General features: G+C 36.2%; 1 protein-coding gene across 1 annotated transcript in view; it reads right to left on the bottom strand.

The window, feature by feature from the left end:
• Positions 1 to 1,053: 1,053 nt before the first annotated feature.
• Positions 1,054 to 18,239, bottom strand: part of PTPN12 (protein tyrosine phosphatase non-receptor type 12) — a 75,228-nt gene continuing 58,042 nt past the window's right edge. The window contains exons 12-18 of the mRNA XM_084515341.1: positions 18,002 to 18,087; positions 8,566 to 9,533; positions 6,738 to 6,815; positions 5,447 to 5,535; positions 4,432 to 4,462; positions 2,984 to 3,100; positions 1,054 to 2,369 (exon numbers count right to left, since the gene is read on the bottom strand). Coding sequence (XP_084371467.1) covers positions 2,308 to 2,369; positions 2,984 to 3,100; positions 4,432 to 4,462; positions 5,447 to 5,535; positions 6,738 to 6,815; positions 8,566 to 9,533; positions 18,002 to 18,087 — 1,431 coding nt within the window. The 3' untranslated portion in view covers positions 1,054 to 2,307. The remainder of the gene's footprint in view (positions 2,370 to 2,983; positions 3,101 to 4,431; positions 4,463 to 5,446; positions 5,536 to 6,737; positions 6,816 to 8,565; positions 9,534 to 18,001; positions 18,088 to 18,239) is intronic.

Raw genomic sequence — 18,239 nt, 5'->3', positions numbered from 1 at the left:
CCTTTTCTGCCAGGCAGCTTCCCAGCCACTCTTCCCAATAATATAAATCTCTTCCTCCTAATATAAATCCATGCAAATTTACAGAATATGAACCTAGTTGTACAAATATGAACATAGATGTACCATAATTAAACATGACCAAGATGGCCTGTACACACTACACACAGATTTTTGTCAGCCATTGCTCTAACTGAAATTCTAATATGAAAAGTATATTATCTACAATCTATAGTTTTACATTTTCCTGAGATAGAAAAAGGCGTAAACGTTCCTTAAAAAGTATACATTTAAATTTGGAAGTCTTACTTAACAGCTATTTCAAAAAAGTTAGTGATTTGGACTGTCCAGTGGTAATGACAGCCTGTCATGCAAAACTGTAAAAGATCTGAGACAGCCAAAGCTGAAGCTTCACTGCACATGAAGGGGAACAAAGTTCAGGCTGACTTTACTCTTCCAGCTGCAAGACACTCCATTTTTCTCAACTGTTTATACAGAAGGCAGCCAGTTGACAGAGGTTAGCTCAAATGGCATATAAGATTGATTTTTTTTAAATGGACAATTGTAGAACGATATCCAGGGGAAGTTAAATATTTATAGCACGCTCAATTCTTCAAAAAAGCTCCTGAGCTAGGCAGGCTGTACCAAATGCACAGTGATTATTCCATAATCAAAAACAGTACCTGCAAGTTACACACCTTTCGGGAAGTGGTAACGGGGTAGCTATCTGGGGCCTCTCTGCTAAAGGCGAGTTAATGCCTGAAGTTACAAGTAGCAAATCAGACCTAATGTTTCCATGGCTAAAGTTTAGATTAATAGATAGTTCCACTAGCTAAAATAACCATTTTTCCTCTGAAGATGCTTCTTCACTTATCTGGCATTACTGCCAGCCAGAGCTTTGAGTAGTTACTTAAAATAAAGTCCTGAGGGTCACTATATGTGCTCAAGTACAAAAGTTACAAGCTAAGCCAGACCTCCATCCTTCTTAGGCTTCACTTAGGCTTCCTTCTGAGTAGTCTTTTTTTTTTTCCCCCCTAAGAGTAAAAACATCCATACTGAGATTTTGACTTTCTTTAATTTAAAGATTCTATTACAGAAAAGTTTAAGTAAGGAATCCTTATAAGGATTAACTCTTGACATAATATATTGCCAAGATACAGTGTAGCTGCAAGGGCTCTACGTGAACCTTCATATAAGTTGCTTTTTACATACACAGTCGCTGAACAACAAAAATGGTATTCACCATTGTGAGAGAAGACAGTGGTATTTAAACAGTCCTTTTACCAGTGTGTTCTGGTTTTCCCCAAATTAGAAATACGCTGCACTGAAGTTGTAAAACTACTATACAGAAAGTTGACAGAGATGAATCTTCTATTGATTGCAACTGATCAAATGTTAAAATGAAAACTAAGGAGTGTTGAATATGTAGAATGGTTTCTCTTTTACTGGCAGGTCAAATATACTAGAAACTTACAAATATTTTTGATAATCTAATTCCAGATGAATTCAAAACACTGAAGTAACATACACAGGCTAAGAGAATTCAATATTGTTCCAAGGCACTTACTGAATCTCCATGACTAGATGAAAACCAGAACAAATTAGGTCTGACAATTAAACAGTATATAATATAAAAATAACCTTTTGCTTACAATTTACAAAATGTATTACAATCTTTATCTCTGCTAACCTGCAACTCTGGATGTGTGTGTCCAGCAATTTTTGTAAAAAACAAACAAAACCAAAAAAACTATTTTCTAAAACTTCAGGGCAAATAATTTACAAATAAGGTACACAAAAATTTAGATCATGCAGAGATTTCTTACATCTTCTGTTAATATTTTATGATTGCAACTTTATCAAATTATATACTTACTTGCCCTGTACATATACAAAATAATGCATACATGGTAACCAAACGTTAGCAAAAAGTAGTCCATAAACACAATCTGTCAAAAGTATTACTATATTAACATATGTCTACAAGCAGCGTGTAACAGGGTTAAAAGACATTAAGGCAATAATACTCGAAGTTACAAAATAAATCATATGTAATACTTTCTCCTAAGTGTAATAAGGCAGGTAGATGGCCCCAGCAAAAAGTTAAGTTGTAATACTGGAATCCACTGTTGTGAACGATGTTTAAGGTTTTGCGTGGGATGTACTGTAAAAGTGTACCATTTGGTAGTTAGATCTACACTGCTCTGTGTTAGTTGCCCCTCAAAGAAGTGGAATACTGTTTTTCTAGTTCTCAGTGGCACTTGAGTTTTCCAGTATAATTTATTGATAGTATGTCCATTGGTTCTTGGATCATGTCCATTCTGAAGGTGGCTCTCTTGGTCCTCTAGGCTTTCCACAACGGTTTCCAAAACCTAAAGAAACACATATATTAAATATTTCTGTCCACCCAGACAACAAAACCTCACAAATACTGACGGGGCATGTCACTGTAAGACATGCTCCAGCTCTTACATAAAAGGTTTACCCTCAAGGCTAAAAACTTAGCTTGTGGGTATTAAGAGTTCTAAAGGCACTATGGCCATAAGAAATAAAAACACAAAAAGATGTATATAATTATATTTCACTAGTTAAACCTCACTTGGGAGGTACATTTCAGAAGATACAGTATTACAGCCTTTGTTATTTTTTCCCCTCCTGTGTACTTAAGTAGTTTTTCCCAGATATTATTTCTGAAAGTTTTGAATGCTCTACAGAAGTTCTATCCTAGTTGACTAATTCTCTAGGTCCTAAAAATCTTTTTTTTTTTTTTTTTTTTTTTTTTTTTTTTTTTTAAATAAAAGCCTAAATTCCTCATTCTGAGTAAAACAGTCAATGATGCTGAAGAAACAAGGCAGGCTTATTTGTCTGGGTTTTTCTGGTCAGTAAGTTGAAAGGAAGGTACTAGTAGCAGCTATCCAAACTAATATTGTTAGTGAATCTTCTGTTTAAAATATCAGGTGATTAGTTTTGAATGAATTGTAATTACCCATATCTGTTATTTCTGTAGGAAATTCTGAGATTTGACCTCTTGTATCAGCGGAACCAGAAAAAGAAATCTGAGGTAAAGTATCAGTTGGTGTTTTGTTGCTTATTTCAGGACGACCTGGAAAACACACACACAAATATATACACTTCTTAATGTATCATTCTTCTAGTCAGCACTTCATGAAAGCTATTTTTAATAACATCTTAGTCTAAAATACAACTTACATCAAATACTGTTTATAAAAATCAAGATTAAGCAGCACATTTTTCTCATTTCTTAAAAATGCACTTCAAAATTGTTTGATGCAGATGTTCAGCAATTCCAGTGACACACTGCTGTTTACCAAACATAGAACTTCTTTCTAAACAAGTTTGAAAGCATATTTTAAATTACAAGACTTCACAGTACCATTTAATGCATCAATATAAATGTATTTGTCCATATTCCTTCTAAACTAAAGGTGCTTAAGAGTACGGGTTAAGTGACTATACACTACGTTACTTGCATAACCTCCAATGAGCAAATCTGTAATACTTTTGAAAGTGATTTCATTAAAAAATAACTATCTAATAACTAAGTTAAAATAACTAAGCATTTAACACGTGGGTTGAAGTGGAGTCTTCTAGCCCATTCAAGTATATACATACATAAGATACATGGCAGATAAAGTAAGATTACAGCTGAAGCAGTTTGCTTAATCAGTTTGCTGCAAAATTAAACATGAATTGATAGACTGCCCCCTTACCAAAGCCTTTTCAAAAGATATATTTAATGTTTTGGTAAATATGCACAACACATACATACTCCTCCACAAATCCTCACCACTGAACTTTGTTTTGTAATGACAGGAATAAACACAGAATAAATTAATGAACATAACACAGGAAGGATTTAATTAGGGCAAAAAATATTTTTATTGTAATGTAGATGAAAATTCAGCGATTTTGGTATGCTAGAATAAGTTTTACATTTGACTTACAACTTGCTTCCTCAGAAAACATTAAAAACTTTAGAAATAGCCCTTTCAGAAACATCAGTGTTCTGAAAATATGTCTAAAATATTTTGAGCTGAAGCCAAGTTCAGAAAAAAAATAGTTCAGTAGAATATAGGTATTTTGAAATAAGAGCTTGGTTTATTGCAAGACTGCTATCATTTTTAGAAGTTTGAACATTAAATTATAGCATCCTGGTTTGGAAATAGTTTTTTGAAGTAATCCTATTTTTTTCCCCAAAGTTAGATCATGAAATACTTGAATTTCCAGAAGAAAAACGTCCTCTGTTATTTTCCAATCTTCTAATAGAAATACTCCCAGCACACTATCAGTTCAAGTACCTAGGTTACTTAAACTTTTACTCTTATGGGATTACTTGACAAACTGGTAAGTGGAAAAAACATTATTTTTCATATTAAAACAACAACAACAAAAAAACTCTTTTCCATCACTTACCAGGTAGTACAGGTGAAGTAGTTTTCAAACCCTGTTAATGAGAAATATTTAAAATAGTAAAATATTTTCAAACTACTGAAAGAACATCAGAAATTTAAGATGATGGAATAAGTCTTCAAGAAATAGAAAATGTGGGAATACCTACTTCCTCCTACATTTATGACTTACTATAGCGCTGAAAATGTTATGCTAGTTTATATATACTTCACTATCAGAGTTTTACATAATTCCATAAGAAGTTGAAATTGTCACATTATGGACTTTTTGCAGAATCAGGTAGTTTACTTCTTGTACGAAATGTACAGTTCCCAAAAATTCACATCTACCATTTTTGACAACATTTTAGTGTGTAAAGGTGGCTGTGAAGTGTTTGGGCATGCATGAAAAAATGCATGAATGTGAAGAGAATATACATGTTTTTGAAATTTTACCAGGTGTTTAAGCTGGATGACTTGGAGCAACTAGTAGACTGAGGTGAAAAGTGACATTTAATGTGCAGGAAAAGCATTATTTAAAAATAAATGTAAATATAGTGAAAAACATTTTTCAGGCAGTGGAACATGTTGTCCACAGAGGATAGGAGATCTCTGTCTTTGGATGTTTTCAAGGCCCAACTGCATAAAGCCCTCGGCAGCCTGGTCTGACACCCTGCTTTGTGCAGGAAGTTGAACAAGAGACTGCAACTCCCTTGAACATTCATGTATCCTATGTTCCATTAGGGACAGGAGCAAGCTCTGTATAAATAGCAATACTTACATTACTAACATTGTAATTTAAGTTATATTAAGGATGACTTCTTAAAATATTCTTGGACATCAAAAAAAATATAGTTTTCTTGGAAAGTGAACATGCTCTTCACGCGTTGGTTCACCAGCTATCGCAGGACAACAATTAGGTAGGTAGCTGCAGATACTCAACAGCTCTAATTTTTCACAGCTGTATATTTTGTTTTCTATTGTGGCTCCCAAGACAACTAGAAATGAATGATCAGTACAGACTTGTCTCCTTTACGTACCGTAGAGATTGTTTGTTCAGGGAGATGCTGATCACGCAATATGCTCCACTCAGACTGTGCAATCATAACTGGCTTCGGCAAGGGTGTGCCTAGGAAAAATTAAATCAAACTTATCATACTTGAGTTCTCTGCATGATGGGGCATCAGAACACAGCCAGTAGAAGTGTGATATAAAAGCAACTTATTCTAATTAGAAGTTTGGACAAGCAGAAAAGAGTTTAAGATAAGAGAAGGCTCTACAATGTAAATGCAAACAATGCAGTCCTGTGCTTTCACAGTGGGCTTCTACTTTCTACATTTGGGAGTTCCTAACTGAGAGAAGAATTAGCTACTTTTTCAATAATGTTTTCAGAATTTTGCTCTGCAACAATAGTAGATCTAAAAAAAAAAAAAAGTATGCAAAGAAAACACACAAAACAGAACAGTCACACTCTGCTTTTGCTGAGTCAGCCTGTCAGACGCTGACATCAAGACAAAACACAACCATAACTGATGCATTTCTAGTGATTCCAGCCCCATAGATTTTTTTAATGTGTTCTTACAGAAAAGAAGCAAATCCAAGAATTACGTATTTCCCTAACGTAATATAATAACCAAAGAAAGAATCAATGACTCAGAACTATCTATGCTTGACAACACTATGCTGAAAGTACCTGTATTACCCTCTTTAGCTAGAACTTCCTGAAAGTTTGAGAAAGCCAGTGACATTAAACAAAAACCTCAGTAAGTAACTACTTCACACCAGGGCTTTGTTGTTTTGTTTTCGGAAGATACCAAGCATCATCCTAATTTTTGACTTTATTAACAGTAAAGTATGTAAAACTTAAAGTAACTGGACTTGTTCACCAAATGCAGTACAGCATGACCTGTCATCATCTTTCCTTCCTCCCTCATCCCAAGATGAGCCCCATGTTTTCCTGTTCCCTATCCAGGAGTAGTAGGAATGTTGCTTAACATAGCTAGGGAATCCTCTACATGGAAATACTACCTTATTCAGTATTTCAGATTGAAAGACAGGTACACTAAAATCAATATTGAAGTCTCCAATATACTTAACTATCATGTAACAGCATGCTTAGTCAGAAACGGAGAAATTATTTGTTTGTGTTCAAGCACTTGTGAAAGTTATCCATCAAGCTCAAATATGCCATTAAATATGCTAGGTTTCATTCAATTTTTTCTTAAAATTCAAATTTAACACCTCAAAATTAGCCAAAAGCCAGGGGCATTCAAATACCGAAATGCATTTTACATCTTATATCCACAACTATCACACAACATAAAAACTCACTCGGTTCACTTGCCAATATAAACGATTCTGGTGTTCTTTCTGGGAGCGGGGGAGAGGAATCTTCACTAGTATCGGCATCTAAATCAGATACAACATTTAGATAAGTTAAAAAACCACATTTTGAAATTAATTTTTTGATATATCAAAATCTCATATTGATATCATATGATATCACCCTAAACTGTGAAGCATTCAATAATACAGATCAACTTAGTGCAAGAAGAAATAGGTTCGAACTGAATACAAAAAGAAACAATAACAATTTAAGAAAAGTTAAGCTGTTCCTGTGAAATCAACAACATACCAGCAGCACAAAGGCTGTCCTGTTATTTCAGAATGTTTCTGATGTGCAGTTACATGAAAAATTATTGAGTGAAATTTTTCCCCATTCTTTATCATATTTATGCACTATCACTTAAAAAATACACGTTTGCATGTTCTTGCAGCATCTACATAAAGAGATGTGTAGGGAAGAAGCAATTTCCTAACAGTGATAAATAATGATTGCCTGGGGAAAGAAGGAAAACAACAAGTATAGAAAGATACCTTATCATGCAGATCTTCCATGATCTGAGGACGACTGCTTGGTATAAATGTTAAAGTAACTATGACAGCAACAGCAAAGCCCTTTACATATAGAACATTTTTAATGTGTCTCAGATTTGAAAACTGCAACTGCTTGTGCTCGTATTGTTTTGTGTGTATAAATAACATCACAATCTGTAGAAACAGATTGTTTTTCAAGTTGGAAATAGTTGACATTTCTGAGTACCTGACCTTTGACAAAAACTTAGTTCACAAAATATTTTCAGATCAGCCAACCGCATCTTGCATCATAGACTAGACCCAATTCCACCACAGAAAAAGTCACGTAGTTCTACACAGGTTCCTGAAGCAAGGCCATCACTGTAAGGAGTTTCTAGTGCAAGAGTCTGATCTAGTTAGAGGAGCACATGTGAACCTTTCAGAGCTCCACAGCCTTACCATGTGCTTTGTTGGACTTTGCATAGCCAGCTGCTGAGGCCTAATTTGTCTTTCCAGTTACAGCCTCCATCTGATTTAAGCATGCCAGCCCAACTGAAAACCAAAGCTGCACATCTTAGGACCCTTTTACCTTCAATATTGACATTATTTGCAGAAACAGTCACGCCCTATTTTGAGCAAACCTTCCTTGCTCAAAAATTCCCCCAAAAGAGTAAGATTTTTCAAAGCATTGCACAAGTCAGCAGTTTAAATAGTCACTAAAGCAGAACTTGGATTTTTACATGAACAGCAATATTACTGTGTGTCCTCCTGGCCACATACAGGAAAAGAGGGCTAAATACGTACAATGGTATGAAAATGCAGGAGGCAAATAACAAGCAACTTCAAAGACTGATGCAGTTAAAAAAGTTACATCCACATTGCTAGGATCAGTGCATCAACCAGTCAGCATGAATTTCACATACACTGTACTTTGGCTACCTGAAACTGCCACTACTATAGACACTTCCATGAAATCATAGCAGTGAAGAATTAAAAAGTAAAATCCTAGCATGAGGGAAAAATACATGGCCACCAATAACACAGAAACCTGCAATTAACGATACAATCACACCTCATAATAGTGCTTTTGAAATGTTATCAAGGTCCCTAGTTGCAGTAACGTAACAGACATAGCTCACATACAAAATAAAAACTGAAGAGTTATGTCCCTTCTAAAGCTGCCATACTATACTGTTTAAATTTACATGTAAAAAAAATCACACAGTATAGAAACTTACATTGTCCAGTCCTAGAGATGTAACCAGGTTAACAAATAGCACTTCCAAAACACAGTAAAACCTACCTTTGCCATCTTCAGAACATGTTAGAGCTGTTAAGTCTTGCCTAGCAATAGACATTGGCAACACTTTTCTGGCAGAAATGTTTTCAGTGTGAGTGGCAGCAGAAACTGTGGCACTTGCGGTTGAAACGTTAGATGCGCTTCTGCTCATGGCTCCTTCAAAGTTCATTTCATCTGTGTCAGAATCATCTGAATGAAGAGGATTAGTAAAACAGAGGGGTGCTCGAACAGAAAGAGCAGTGTGATCAACTTTATCACTGGAAGGAAGTTCAACTGCGGTGTTTGATACTAGAGAGAGAGTTTTAGCTCCATGACACAAGACGTCCGAAGACGTGTCTTCGGACACTGAAGAAGTACGCAGTGCATTTTCAGCCCCGTGCAGCGACCACCTGGCGTGTCCCTTTTCTGTTAGAGGCAGGCGATCTGGTCGTGGTGGAGTATCAGAAACCTGCTGACTCCGCGGACTTTCCGGTGAAGGTATTAAGGCTGTGTTAGACTGGGGCATGCTGCATTCCACGCATGAGTTTTTAGAAGCATCCACAAACGTATCCCCTGAAAACTGCTCCTGTGACTTAAAGCTCTTATCAGTTATGGAGGATGACACAGGCTTCACTTTAATCGCATGTCCCCTGTTCAAGAGGGAGTTCCCATCAAAGCTCCGGGGCCCCTCCTGCAGAGGTACCTTCTTGATTTCAAAACTTAAGTTGCGCTCCAGCCTTTTCTCCACGCGTTCACTGGGTTCGTTCTTCCCTGAATGCTCTGTTGCCTTGTTGTAATTCTCGTTGAGGTCTGTTGAATGCTCTGACGAAACCATGTGCAAAACTGGCTTTGGATGGTATCTGTCATTGTCCTGCCACACGGTAGTGACTGTTGGATAGGCTGACGGAGGAGATGGCGTTAAGATCGGTGGGACTGGCTGAGGCTCTGGAGGCTGCAAGATTTCTTCTTTAGCGTCTCCTTCTACAAGGCAACTGCAAAAAACAATGGTGTGAGTTTTCTGCATTTTGACAACGTTTTAGGTATCTATGTCTGCAGCAGTAATGTGTTGATACCAATACCAAACGCCAAGACGCACTTGCACTACACCAAGACAACAGTTATACAATATGACTAATGTGGCAGGCAAGAATTAAGCCAAGACACTTTAAGAAGTCTTTCAGAGTAACAGAAGCATGCATTCAGGACACAGATAATCCTCACTGATACTTTAAAGATTGCTCACATCCTTTCCCAGAAGCATTCTTTCAGAGAATGTCAGACAGGCCCTCTTGTGGCAGGATTCCAGTGTTCCTTGCTTTATTCTGAAGCAGCAGCTCAAAGGAATTCAACATACGGAATTCCATTTTCAAAAAAAAAGCCGTGAAAAAATTCTTTGAAAGACCTTACGTGAACCAGAACATACAGCCTGTCCAATACCAAACATCTTCCTTTATTTTTATCCACATGTCCAGGAGGTTTTGATGTTTGTGTATTTAATAGTTTCTCCACAGATGTTAGGCTAATGATCCAGACCAAACTTAGTTGGCATGAGATACACACGTTATGAGAATGTTCACAGTATGATCCAAATTATAGTGCGTATTAGCAAGATTATTAGCACTTATTGCAGCTCATCTTCAGCTTGTTAAAAGGAGAAGCTCCACAGGCACACAGACAATTTACTTTCAGCTTAGATACAGAATATTTGACTACAAACATTTTGCACAACTAAGGTCTAGTCCACTAACCAGAATTAAGCATTTTCATTCAGAACCTTTAAAGTGTTTCCTTTCATTATGCAGACTAGTAACTGCAGTGCAAAACAAATGTCTGAGAAAAACAGAAATACAATGAAGTACTGTAACAAAATGACAGTTTCAACCCAGGCAGATAAATCAAAGCAGGATGGACTACAGTTTGCAGAGGGCTTCAGTGTGGCCTGAGAAACCAGCCCAGTGTTGGCAGAGACACCCTTCAGGAGGGAGTAATAAACCCCTGCATGGGCCAGCACATAATGCCCATGGTAGCGGCATTTAGCAGACAGATGCTCCCAGCCCCCTATGTAGTTCCCAAGGCTGTAGGGTCTTCACTGACAGGTTCAGGTGGTCCCGGCAGCAGAATAACCTTGAATAAGCAAGAGTCATCTAAATCCCGTATACCTCTAGTTTTTGGGGGTAATCTATGTCAGAGACACTACAAAGCACCCAGATCCAGCTCCCCAGCAGGAGACTTGGAAGCTCCTCTTGGAGATTCGGTTATTGCAGAACATTGTTTTCCCTTGAAAATCAGGTCAACTGTAAACCTTGGGCTGTACCTTCCGTTTGTAAGCCAACACCTTGAAGAACTGAATCAATTCAGAAGAGTGTTCACAGTACTCCCATGAAATATGGTTTTATCTACAAGGCTACAAACCAAAAGCCAGAAAGCAGAGGCTTTCAAAAATTGAAAAACTCTTACTACCTGCTACTATTGTCCCACTGCATTTGTGCCAAACCCAGGAGATCATATCTAGCAGACCTGGAAGGTGTGCCAATAATAAATCTCACATCGTACGGACCAGCAGAATGCCAGGCAGATTATACTCCCCAGACCCTATGCATTTAGGCTATTTAAATCAAACTGCTATCCCATCAGTAGCAGTCAATCATACGTTGCTATCTCCAATGAAGAATGAGACTTGAAAGATCTTATGGAAGAGAAAAAATTCACGATGTGCCATCAACTAGCATAATGAAACAAAGCCTTTGGAGTTTGTAGGTGTATCCAAATACAGTTTGCCATTCAACTATCAGAAAGTGTCCAGCTCTACCAGTAGCTCTCTTGCTCCCAAATATCTTGTATGGAGGGAGCCCTGACCAAAATCAGAAGCCTAATGTAAATACTTTTCAGCAACTGCAGGAGAGGTTCCAAGAAATCTTGGCTGGATCATCACAGTCAGTCACTCACGTACAATGATCAGAAATAAGATGAATGTCTTTCAAGTCCTTCTTAATCAGACAACTACCTGTACAGACAGACTGTCACTGCTACCAAAACATTTCAAGGGTGTTTAGAGCCATTGACAGACAAAATGCAAAAAAGGCTTGTTATTTATATCACATTTTGGCTGTCAACAAAAATACTTTAAAGTAGACATTCTGAAATTTCATAAATCAATCACTTCAAAGACTGATAAAGTCTAGTATCAGTCTCCCGCACTTGTCTTGGAAACCTGAATGCCTCAATCAACAAGTCTTCATTTTCCTTGTGTTGTGATCAGAAGAATAAAAAAGCCTTTTTGAGAGAACATGGAGTAGCAGCACAGGCTCCAAAGGCCAAAGAATATTCTACCTCCTGAGCCAAGATTAAGGAAGTATTAATTAAAAAAAAAAAAAAAAAAGCATGAAAATAAAAACATAATTAAAAAGTCTTACAAGGCAAATGCAAAGTACCAAACTGTTTTCAGTATCCTTCCAGTGTTGTATTACCCAGCAATCTATAGTGAGGTTTATTCTGACACTGCTCACGTGTGTCACACGTTGGGCACATACACCTATCTTTGTCGGAGAGCAAAAGAGGAAGCAAAAAGACTCAGAAATCTTGATCATGGTTTCAGAAAGGTTACTGGAGAGCGCAGAGGACAAAATAGAAAACCCCAACAGCTACAAAATTGAATAGCTACCGCTTCCTTAAGGACATGTTTTTTCATGTTTCACTTCATAAGGAAACATGCTACTACACTGGAATGAAGAATACATTGGGCTTGGGTTTAAGTACCTCACACAAGGGATTCCAGACTGAAGAAAACTGTTGATAAGTTTCCAATTTACCAACATCCCCACCCACTGAAAGCACTGCAAGCTCTCCAGTTTCCAGTTATCTCCCACAGGTTACTACCTTTTAAGATAGGAGGAATACAAAGAACATCAAAACATTTTAATCAAAAAAGCATTTAGAAACTGTTTTGCCTCTAGATGTTCTTGAAAAATGGGCAAGCTTGGGAATAAAGTTATTTGCTTGAATTTAGCAAAATAAAAGTCTTGCTCCAACTTAACACACACTAAGACAAAAGGAGAATTTCACTTCAATTTCTCTCTATGCCAGAAGAGGGGGAGTTCACTTGCTTTAATGGTTACATGCTCTCTTTTACCAGCAGTGATGCTTGGGAGTAATCACCACTAATTCCTGCTACTGAAAACAAGGTTTTCCCTTATTGACCTTATGTTCCTGACCCCTCACATTATACTCACAATCAACAAAACTAACTTGTTATCTGGTACACACATATCATTAATTGTTACGATTAGCTATAAAATAAAAAAATAGTATTGAACTGAATACGACAAGATCACAGGCCTATAATACAGGTCAAAATTCATTAAGTTCTTCACTGATTATTTAATGAACTCTTTCCAATTTGATTCCCTAATAAAAAGAATCACAAGTATAAAAACTGCCCTCTCAAAGTCATGCACAGAACAGATGATAGAGACAATACTACACAGTCAGTAACACAAAATTCACACCCTTGTTTAATCATCTTCGTTATATACAGCGTAACAGAGTTGTTACATGCATTTTCCACTTTCAATTTCTTTCACTCCTAATATACATTTCCTTCACTCCTAAATGAGAGCGTAGAGTGATCAAATGAGAAATGCTCCATATAAAAATAATTCTTTGCCTTATTAATATTAAGAATATCCACCCATTCTCAAAAAAAAAAAAAAAGACAACCAAATAGCATTTGATTTTTTTTCTTCTTCTTAAAGGAAATAGATGCCACCCAGGATTTCCTGGTTTTCGCTGGGCACGTAACAGATTGTTTCTGTTTTAACAATATCATATTATTATCACCACACGTATTCTGCACTGCAAATAATGTTTTTGCTTCTTTTTAGATAGCAGAAACATTGGGATATGTATACCTTTAAAAGGTCTTTGCTTGGCAGTAGCTATTTCTGGAAGTCTTGCCAGAAAATGTTGGGCATTATGGTCTGATGCATAATGCTTTCTTTGGGCCCTTTCTTCAACAGCTGTGCTCTATAGACACTTCTCTCCCCAAAGGCAGAAAATTATCTGAAGATGAACTACTAATATTATTCCAAAGAACGGGAAACATGAGACCGTAGAGTAAAAATAGCTTGACTGAAAGCACCGGGAAACTAATGGAAAGCTCATGAAAGAGAATATTGGGATAGAAAAGATTCAGTGAATTGAAGAATGTCAGACCATTTGAAAAAGAAAATAAGCTTTCCTCTATTAAATTCTTCAAATTAACCCTGCACTGCATTTACATACTGCAAAAGCAAGCATTTCTCAAGTATATTTGTACAATCACACTGTGCGACAAAAAACAGAAAGCCTTCTCATAACTTGACCTTGACCATGTCTCTGCACACGCAACTGTTACTGATTATCTTGTAATTCCACTACCACTCCACATATGTAACTGTCTATGGGTTCTTCTTAGGTGATCAAGACAGCTTTTTAGGTGTTTTTATTGCACAGTCTGAATAGCAAATCCATCACGTCCCACTATCTCAAAATGAATGGCTTCTCAGCTTACAGGTCAACCATGCATTGGGTGTCATCTCTGAGCTTTGATCAGGCCAAAAAAATGAATGGTGGGAAGTTGTGTGTGGAAATTGTGAACATATTTCTGGAAAACCATTTAGAGACTTATTGAAGAAACAGAATTTGAACAGCTGTGATAAAAGCTTAGGAACATAGGACATTTAGCTATTTGCTAAGTGACAGCACGGAACGGGGGTAGGAAGAGCAGTTGAATGTATTTCCTGTTTCAGGAAAAGTTTGGCACTCAGACAGTTTGGCACCCACCCCCAAAATCTTGAACAAACATCTTAGAGCAAACTGTTAGAAGAATGTAAAAAATTCGAAGGCACATATTTATTCCTTCTGGAAGTCACAAAAATGGTTATATTGGTAACAAAATAAGAGCTCATAACAAAACAACAACAAAAAGAGTTCCATACTTTCTGGTATTAGCCACTGTGATTTTAAACAACCCAACTGAAAGATTTAGGACCTTTTCAACTTCATTAAATATCCTTCATTATAAATATAATCTTGAGATGAGTGCTGTTTATTTACATAATAGCTGAAAGTACATCATTTGTGAACCCTGACTTATTCACAGGTTACTTTCACAGTCTGTGAAAGTGAGATACTGTCTCCAGGCTTGACGTGGTCTGGAGGAGGACAGAAAACCAGTGGGGAAAAAAAAAAGAGGAGCACGCAAACCAAATAAGGTTGCAATTTGCTGAAAATTTCCCAAATGTTTGTGTCTTGGATCATGCTGAATGCTTCAAAGAATATTTTGACAAATAAACAAGCAAAAGAAATAAAAGAGCCCCCACAACTCTACTCCAAAAATGTACACAGAAAAAAACAAAACCCAAAGAAATAACAGAGACAGTCTTGATTTCTACTTTTCCTGTAATATATTCTAAACCTTTAGAATATTTTAAAGGCCCTTCTAGCCTTAATGCAAAAGGGCTATAAAGTAGCTGCCCTAAAGTAGAGCACCATAGGGTTCAAGTATAAATGAAGGTTGGCCTGTGTTCAAAAGAAAAAAACAACTTTGTAATCCACCATTATTATGTGCAGCATATTATAGGGTTTTATTATCAAATAAAAGAGCAATGCCAAGGTCATTGAATGTGGCTGCTATGATCAACCAAAAATAGATACCAAGCTCTACATCCTTCCTCATAATAGGAAAATTCAACTCTGCACAAGCAGGTTAAAGCTAGACAAACACATTATTCTACTTAAGCAGTGCATTTTATATATATAGATATAGATAGATATAGATATATATATATATAATGTAGAATGAATGAATAAGAACTGGTGAATTTTTCTTGTAAAATTTAGTTATAAGGCTCTTTTTGTAGCTTTTTTTAAATGTATTTATGACATACAAATTAAAAACTGCTAACTAATAAGGAATATCCATGTTTTTTTATCTTGGATTTTAGGAAACGCAAGGAGAGTTCCATAGGGCTTGAGGTGAAGTGGAATTACACAGCACTTGTACTGCATTTTAATGTCATCAGACAGAAGGATAAACATAATTGAAAGCCAAGTCAGACTGCTGAAGTATTTCGTCTCTTATCCTTCAGAGTATGACATTGGTCTTCACTACACTGCAGTAGTACAAGAAGCTGTTACCTCATTTTTATTTTAGAGTTTATGCCTCAGCTTCTCCAGTTCTTTCAAGTTGCCTTATCTTTTGTGGGCATTTGAGAATTTTCCATAGCCAACTTGATTAAAATTAATCCTTTTTCCAAATGGAATGAACTAATGATCACACAAATGTTTCAAGGACTGTTCACTAAATGTATTAAGATACTCCCTCCAAACTCTGAAGTACCAATTATCTCTTGTGGACTTGAAATAAAAGAAACTCCAACTTTCCATGTACAGTTCTAAATAGCGAATTCAAAAGAACTTGGGTTATTTATGGACTTCTATCTAACAATAAAGACAAAAATTACTTATGCGCTCTTCCTGCCTTAACCTGAAAATAGTCAAACATGTCTAACAAAGAACAAAAGAATGTTTTTCCATCCGCCCAGTCCTCCAAAGCAATTTAACATAGACTTAAGTTTCAAGGTGATTTTCACAAGTAATCAAACTGCAAAGCCAGTCTCCAGAATATGGTACTGATGCATGCACTCAAAGCATGAGTTGTTCTTGTTCACTTTAGTAATAATCTTATAAAATCTTATAATCTTAGTAATTTATAAATTATTATAAATATATATAATGTTGACATCAAATGCAAATACATGTCAATCTAAGTGACTATGTTCACAAGTGTTACAGCAAACATGAATTACATAGAGCATTACAAGTTGATAAAATTAAAGGGGAGGCAATAAGATTCCATAAGCTCTGTAAAAAGTGAAGCTAGATGCTTCATGCTGACACGATAACAGTAAAAAATTTCCAATTAAATACTGATCTAGTATCAATAGCCTGAAAATACTTGTAACCTCCAAAAAGAGGATTTGAGGCATAAAAAGCTTAAAAAGCAAAGTTTTAAGTTATACTTTATCATACTCCTTCCTCCAGACACCTCCAAGTCAAGATAAACACTACAAGAATAAGTTATCCCTCCCTGAGCAGGTTGCCTATCTTATAGGACAAAAGCCTTTAGTACTTTGTAGATATGCTCAGTAAACAGGCAGTAGAATTGCATGCAGTATTCTAGATCTGGTCTGAAGTGGAATACTTACATACCCAGTTTTAAACTGTTTATTCTTTAAACAAAGATGTTGCAATATTGGACATGCACACTGCTTCCCATTTTGAGTCACCAATTTTCAAATGTTTATGTCCAATTATATTTTTAAATACATAAACACATACATAGACCTTTATCAAACCTTAAAAACTTCAGAATATTTTATTATTATTATTATTATTTATTTATTAATCACTGCTCTTGTCAGCACCTCAAAGAGAGTCGTCTTCTGACATCACTCATGCCCTGTTAAATGCAAAACTTGAAAGCAAGAATTCCCACTACTGAGATGACCTTGCACTGCCACAGTTAGATTATATTTTTAAACTCTTAAACTGCTTTCCTTATATGACTAAATGCTATGCATGAGTATTAACGGGTTGGTTGTATCTTGTGCCATTCTACAACTTCACGAACCCCCAGTGCTTAGCTTACATGGTAAGCACTGAAGGAACTCCAAAGGAAAATCTCATCTATTTGACTATAGATAATTTAGCACAGACAAGATCAGGATGTGGGCATCCTTCCAGATACTAGCAAAGCAACTCAGGATATTTTCAGACACTAGCAAGGATACTTAGGATAGCAAGGCAAACTCAGGATTGCTTCTTCAGCTGCCTAATGCTCAGGTTGGGTACCCATTTCAGGTAGACAAAGTCTGTCCGTTCACTTTTACCTTTAACTTCTTTAAAGGCAAGTCTATGTATTTCATGAACTAGAGAGAATTTTATTTCCCCTTTTGAATGAATGTACTGCCGAGACTATTTTTTCCTCTAAAAAGAAAGAATGTTTTGATGACATACCCTAGTCACTAAAAGTCCTTTTGTGAGGTAATCTTTTCTTGAATAAAGAGATATTTTTTCATTGTCTTTATTACTCCAGAAATTAACGTTGAGTCATTATTTGAGCTTATTTTTAAGTATGTAGTAGATCTAACAGATCTGTCTAATAAAAGGGTATGTCTGTCTACTTGTCTTCCTTTATTGCAAGATTAGTAAATTCAGACTTTGATCTGCGAAGATATTAAGATTATATATTTACAAAGCCAATTACAAGACATCTATTTGTATTATACATATTTCTGTTCATAAATAGCAAAAAATCCATCTTAAAAGTCTTCACAGTGTCAGTAGTTTAATTCTACTTTTTGTTTACAAAGCAGGTCAATCTGCCAGCTTGAAATAGTGTGTCCTCATAATTAAGTACCTGCGGGTCCGTGGAGGCTTTGGTGGTGGAGAATCCTGTTTCTGAGCATCTGAAGAACTGACAGCATTCTCGGTGTTATTCTCATCCTGATTAAAAGAAAAAAAACATTAATTCATAGCTGTAAAGCTGACATGCACAATACTTGACTCTAGGGTCTGAGGATCTGTAACAGTACATGAAAACAGCGTATTGCAATACTTTTTTTTTTTTTTTGACTATCATATAGAAAAGACTTCAA

This window comes from Aythya ferina (genome assembly GCF_964211825.1).
Source record: "Aythya ferina genome assembly, chromosome: 1".
NCBI classification, from domain to species: domain Eukaryota; kingdom Metazoa; phylum Chordata; class Aves; order Anseriformes; family Anatidae; genus Aythya; species Aythya ferina.
The sequence above is the reverse complement of the archived record's forward strand: the minus strand, read 5'-3'. Positions and strand labels throughout refer to the sequence as shown.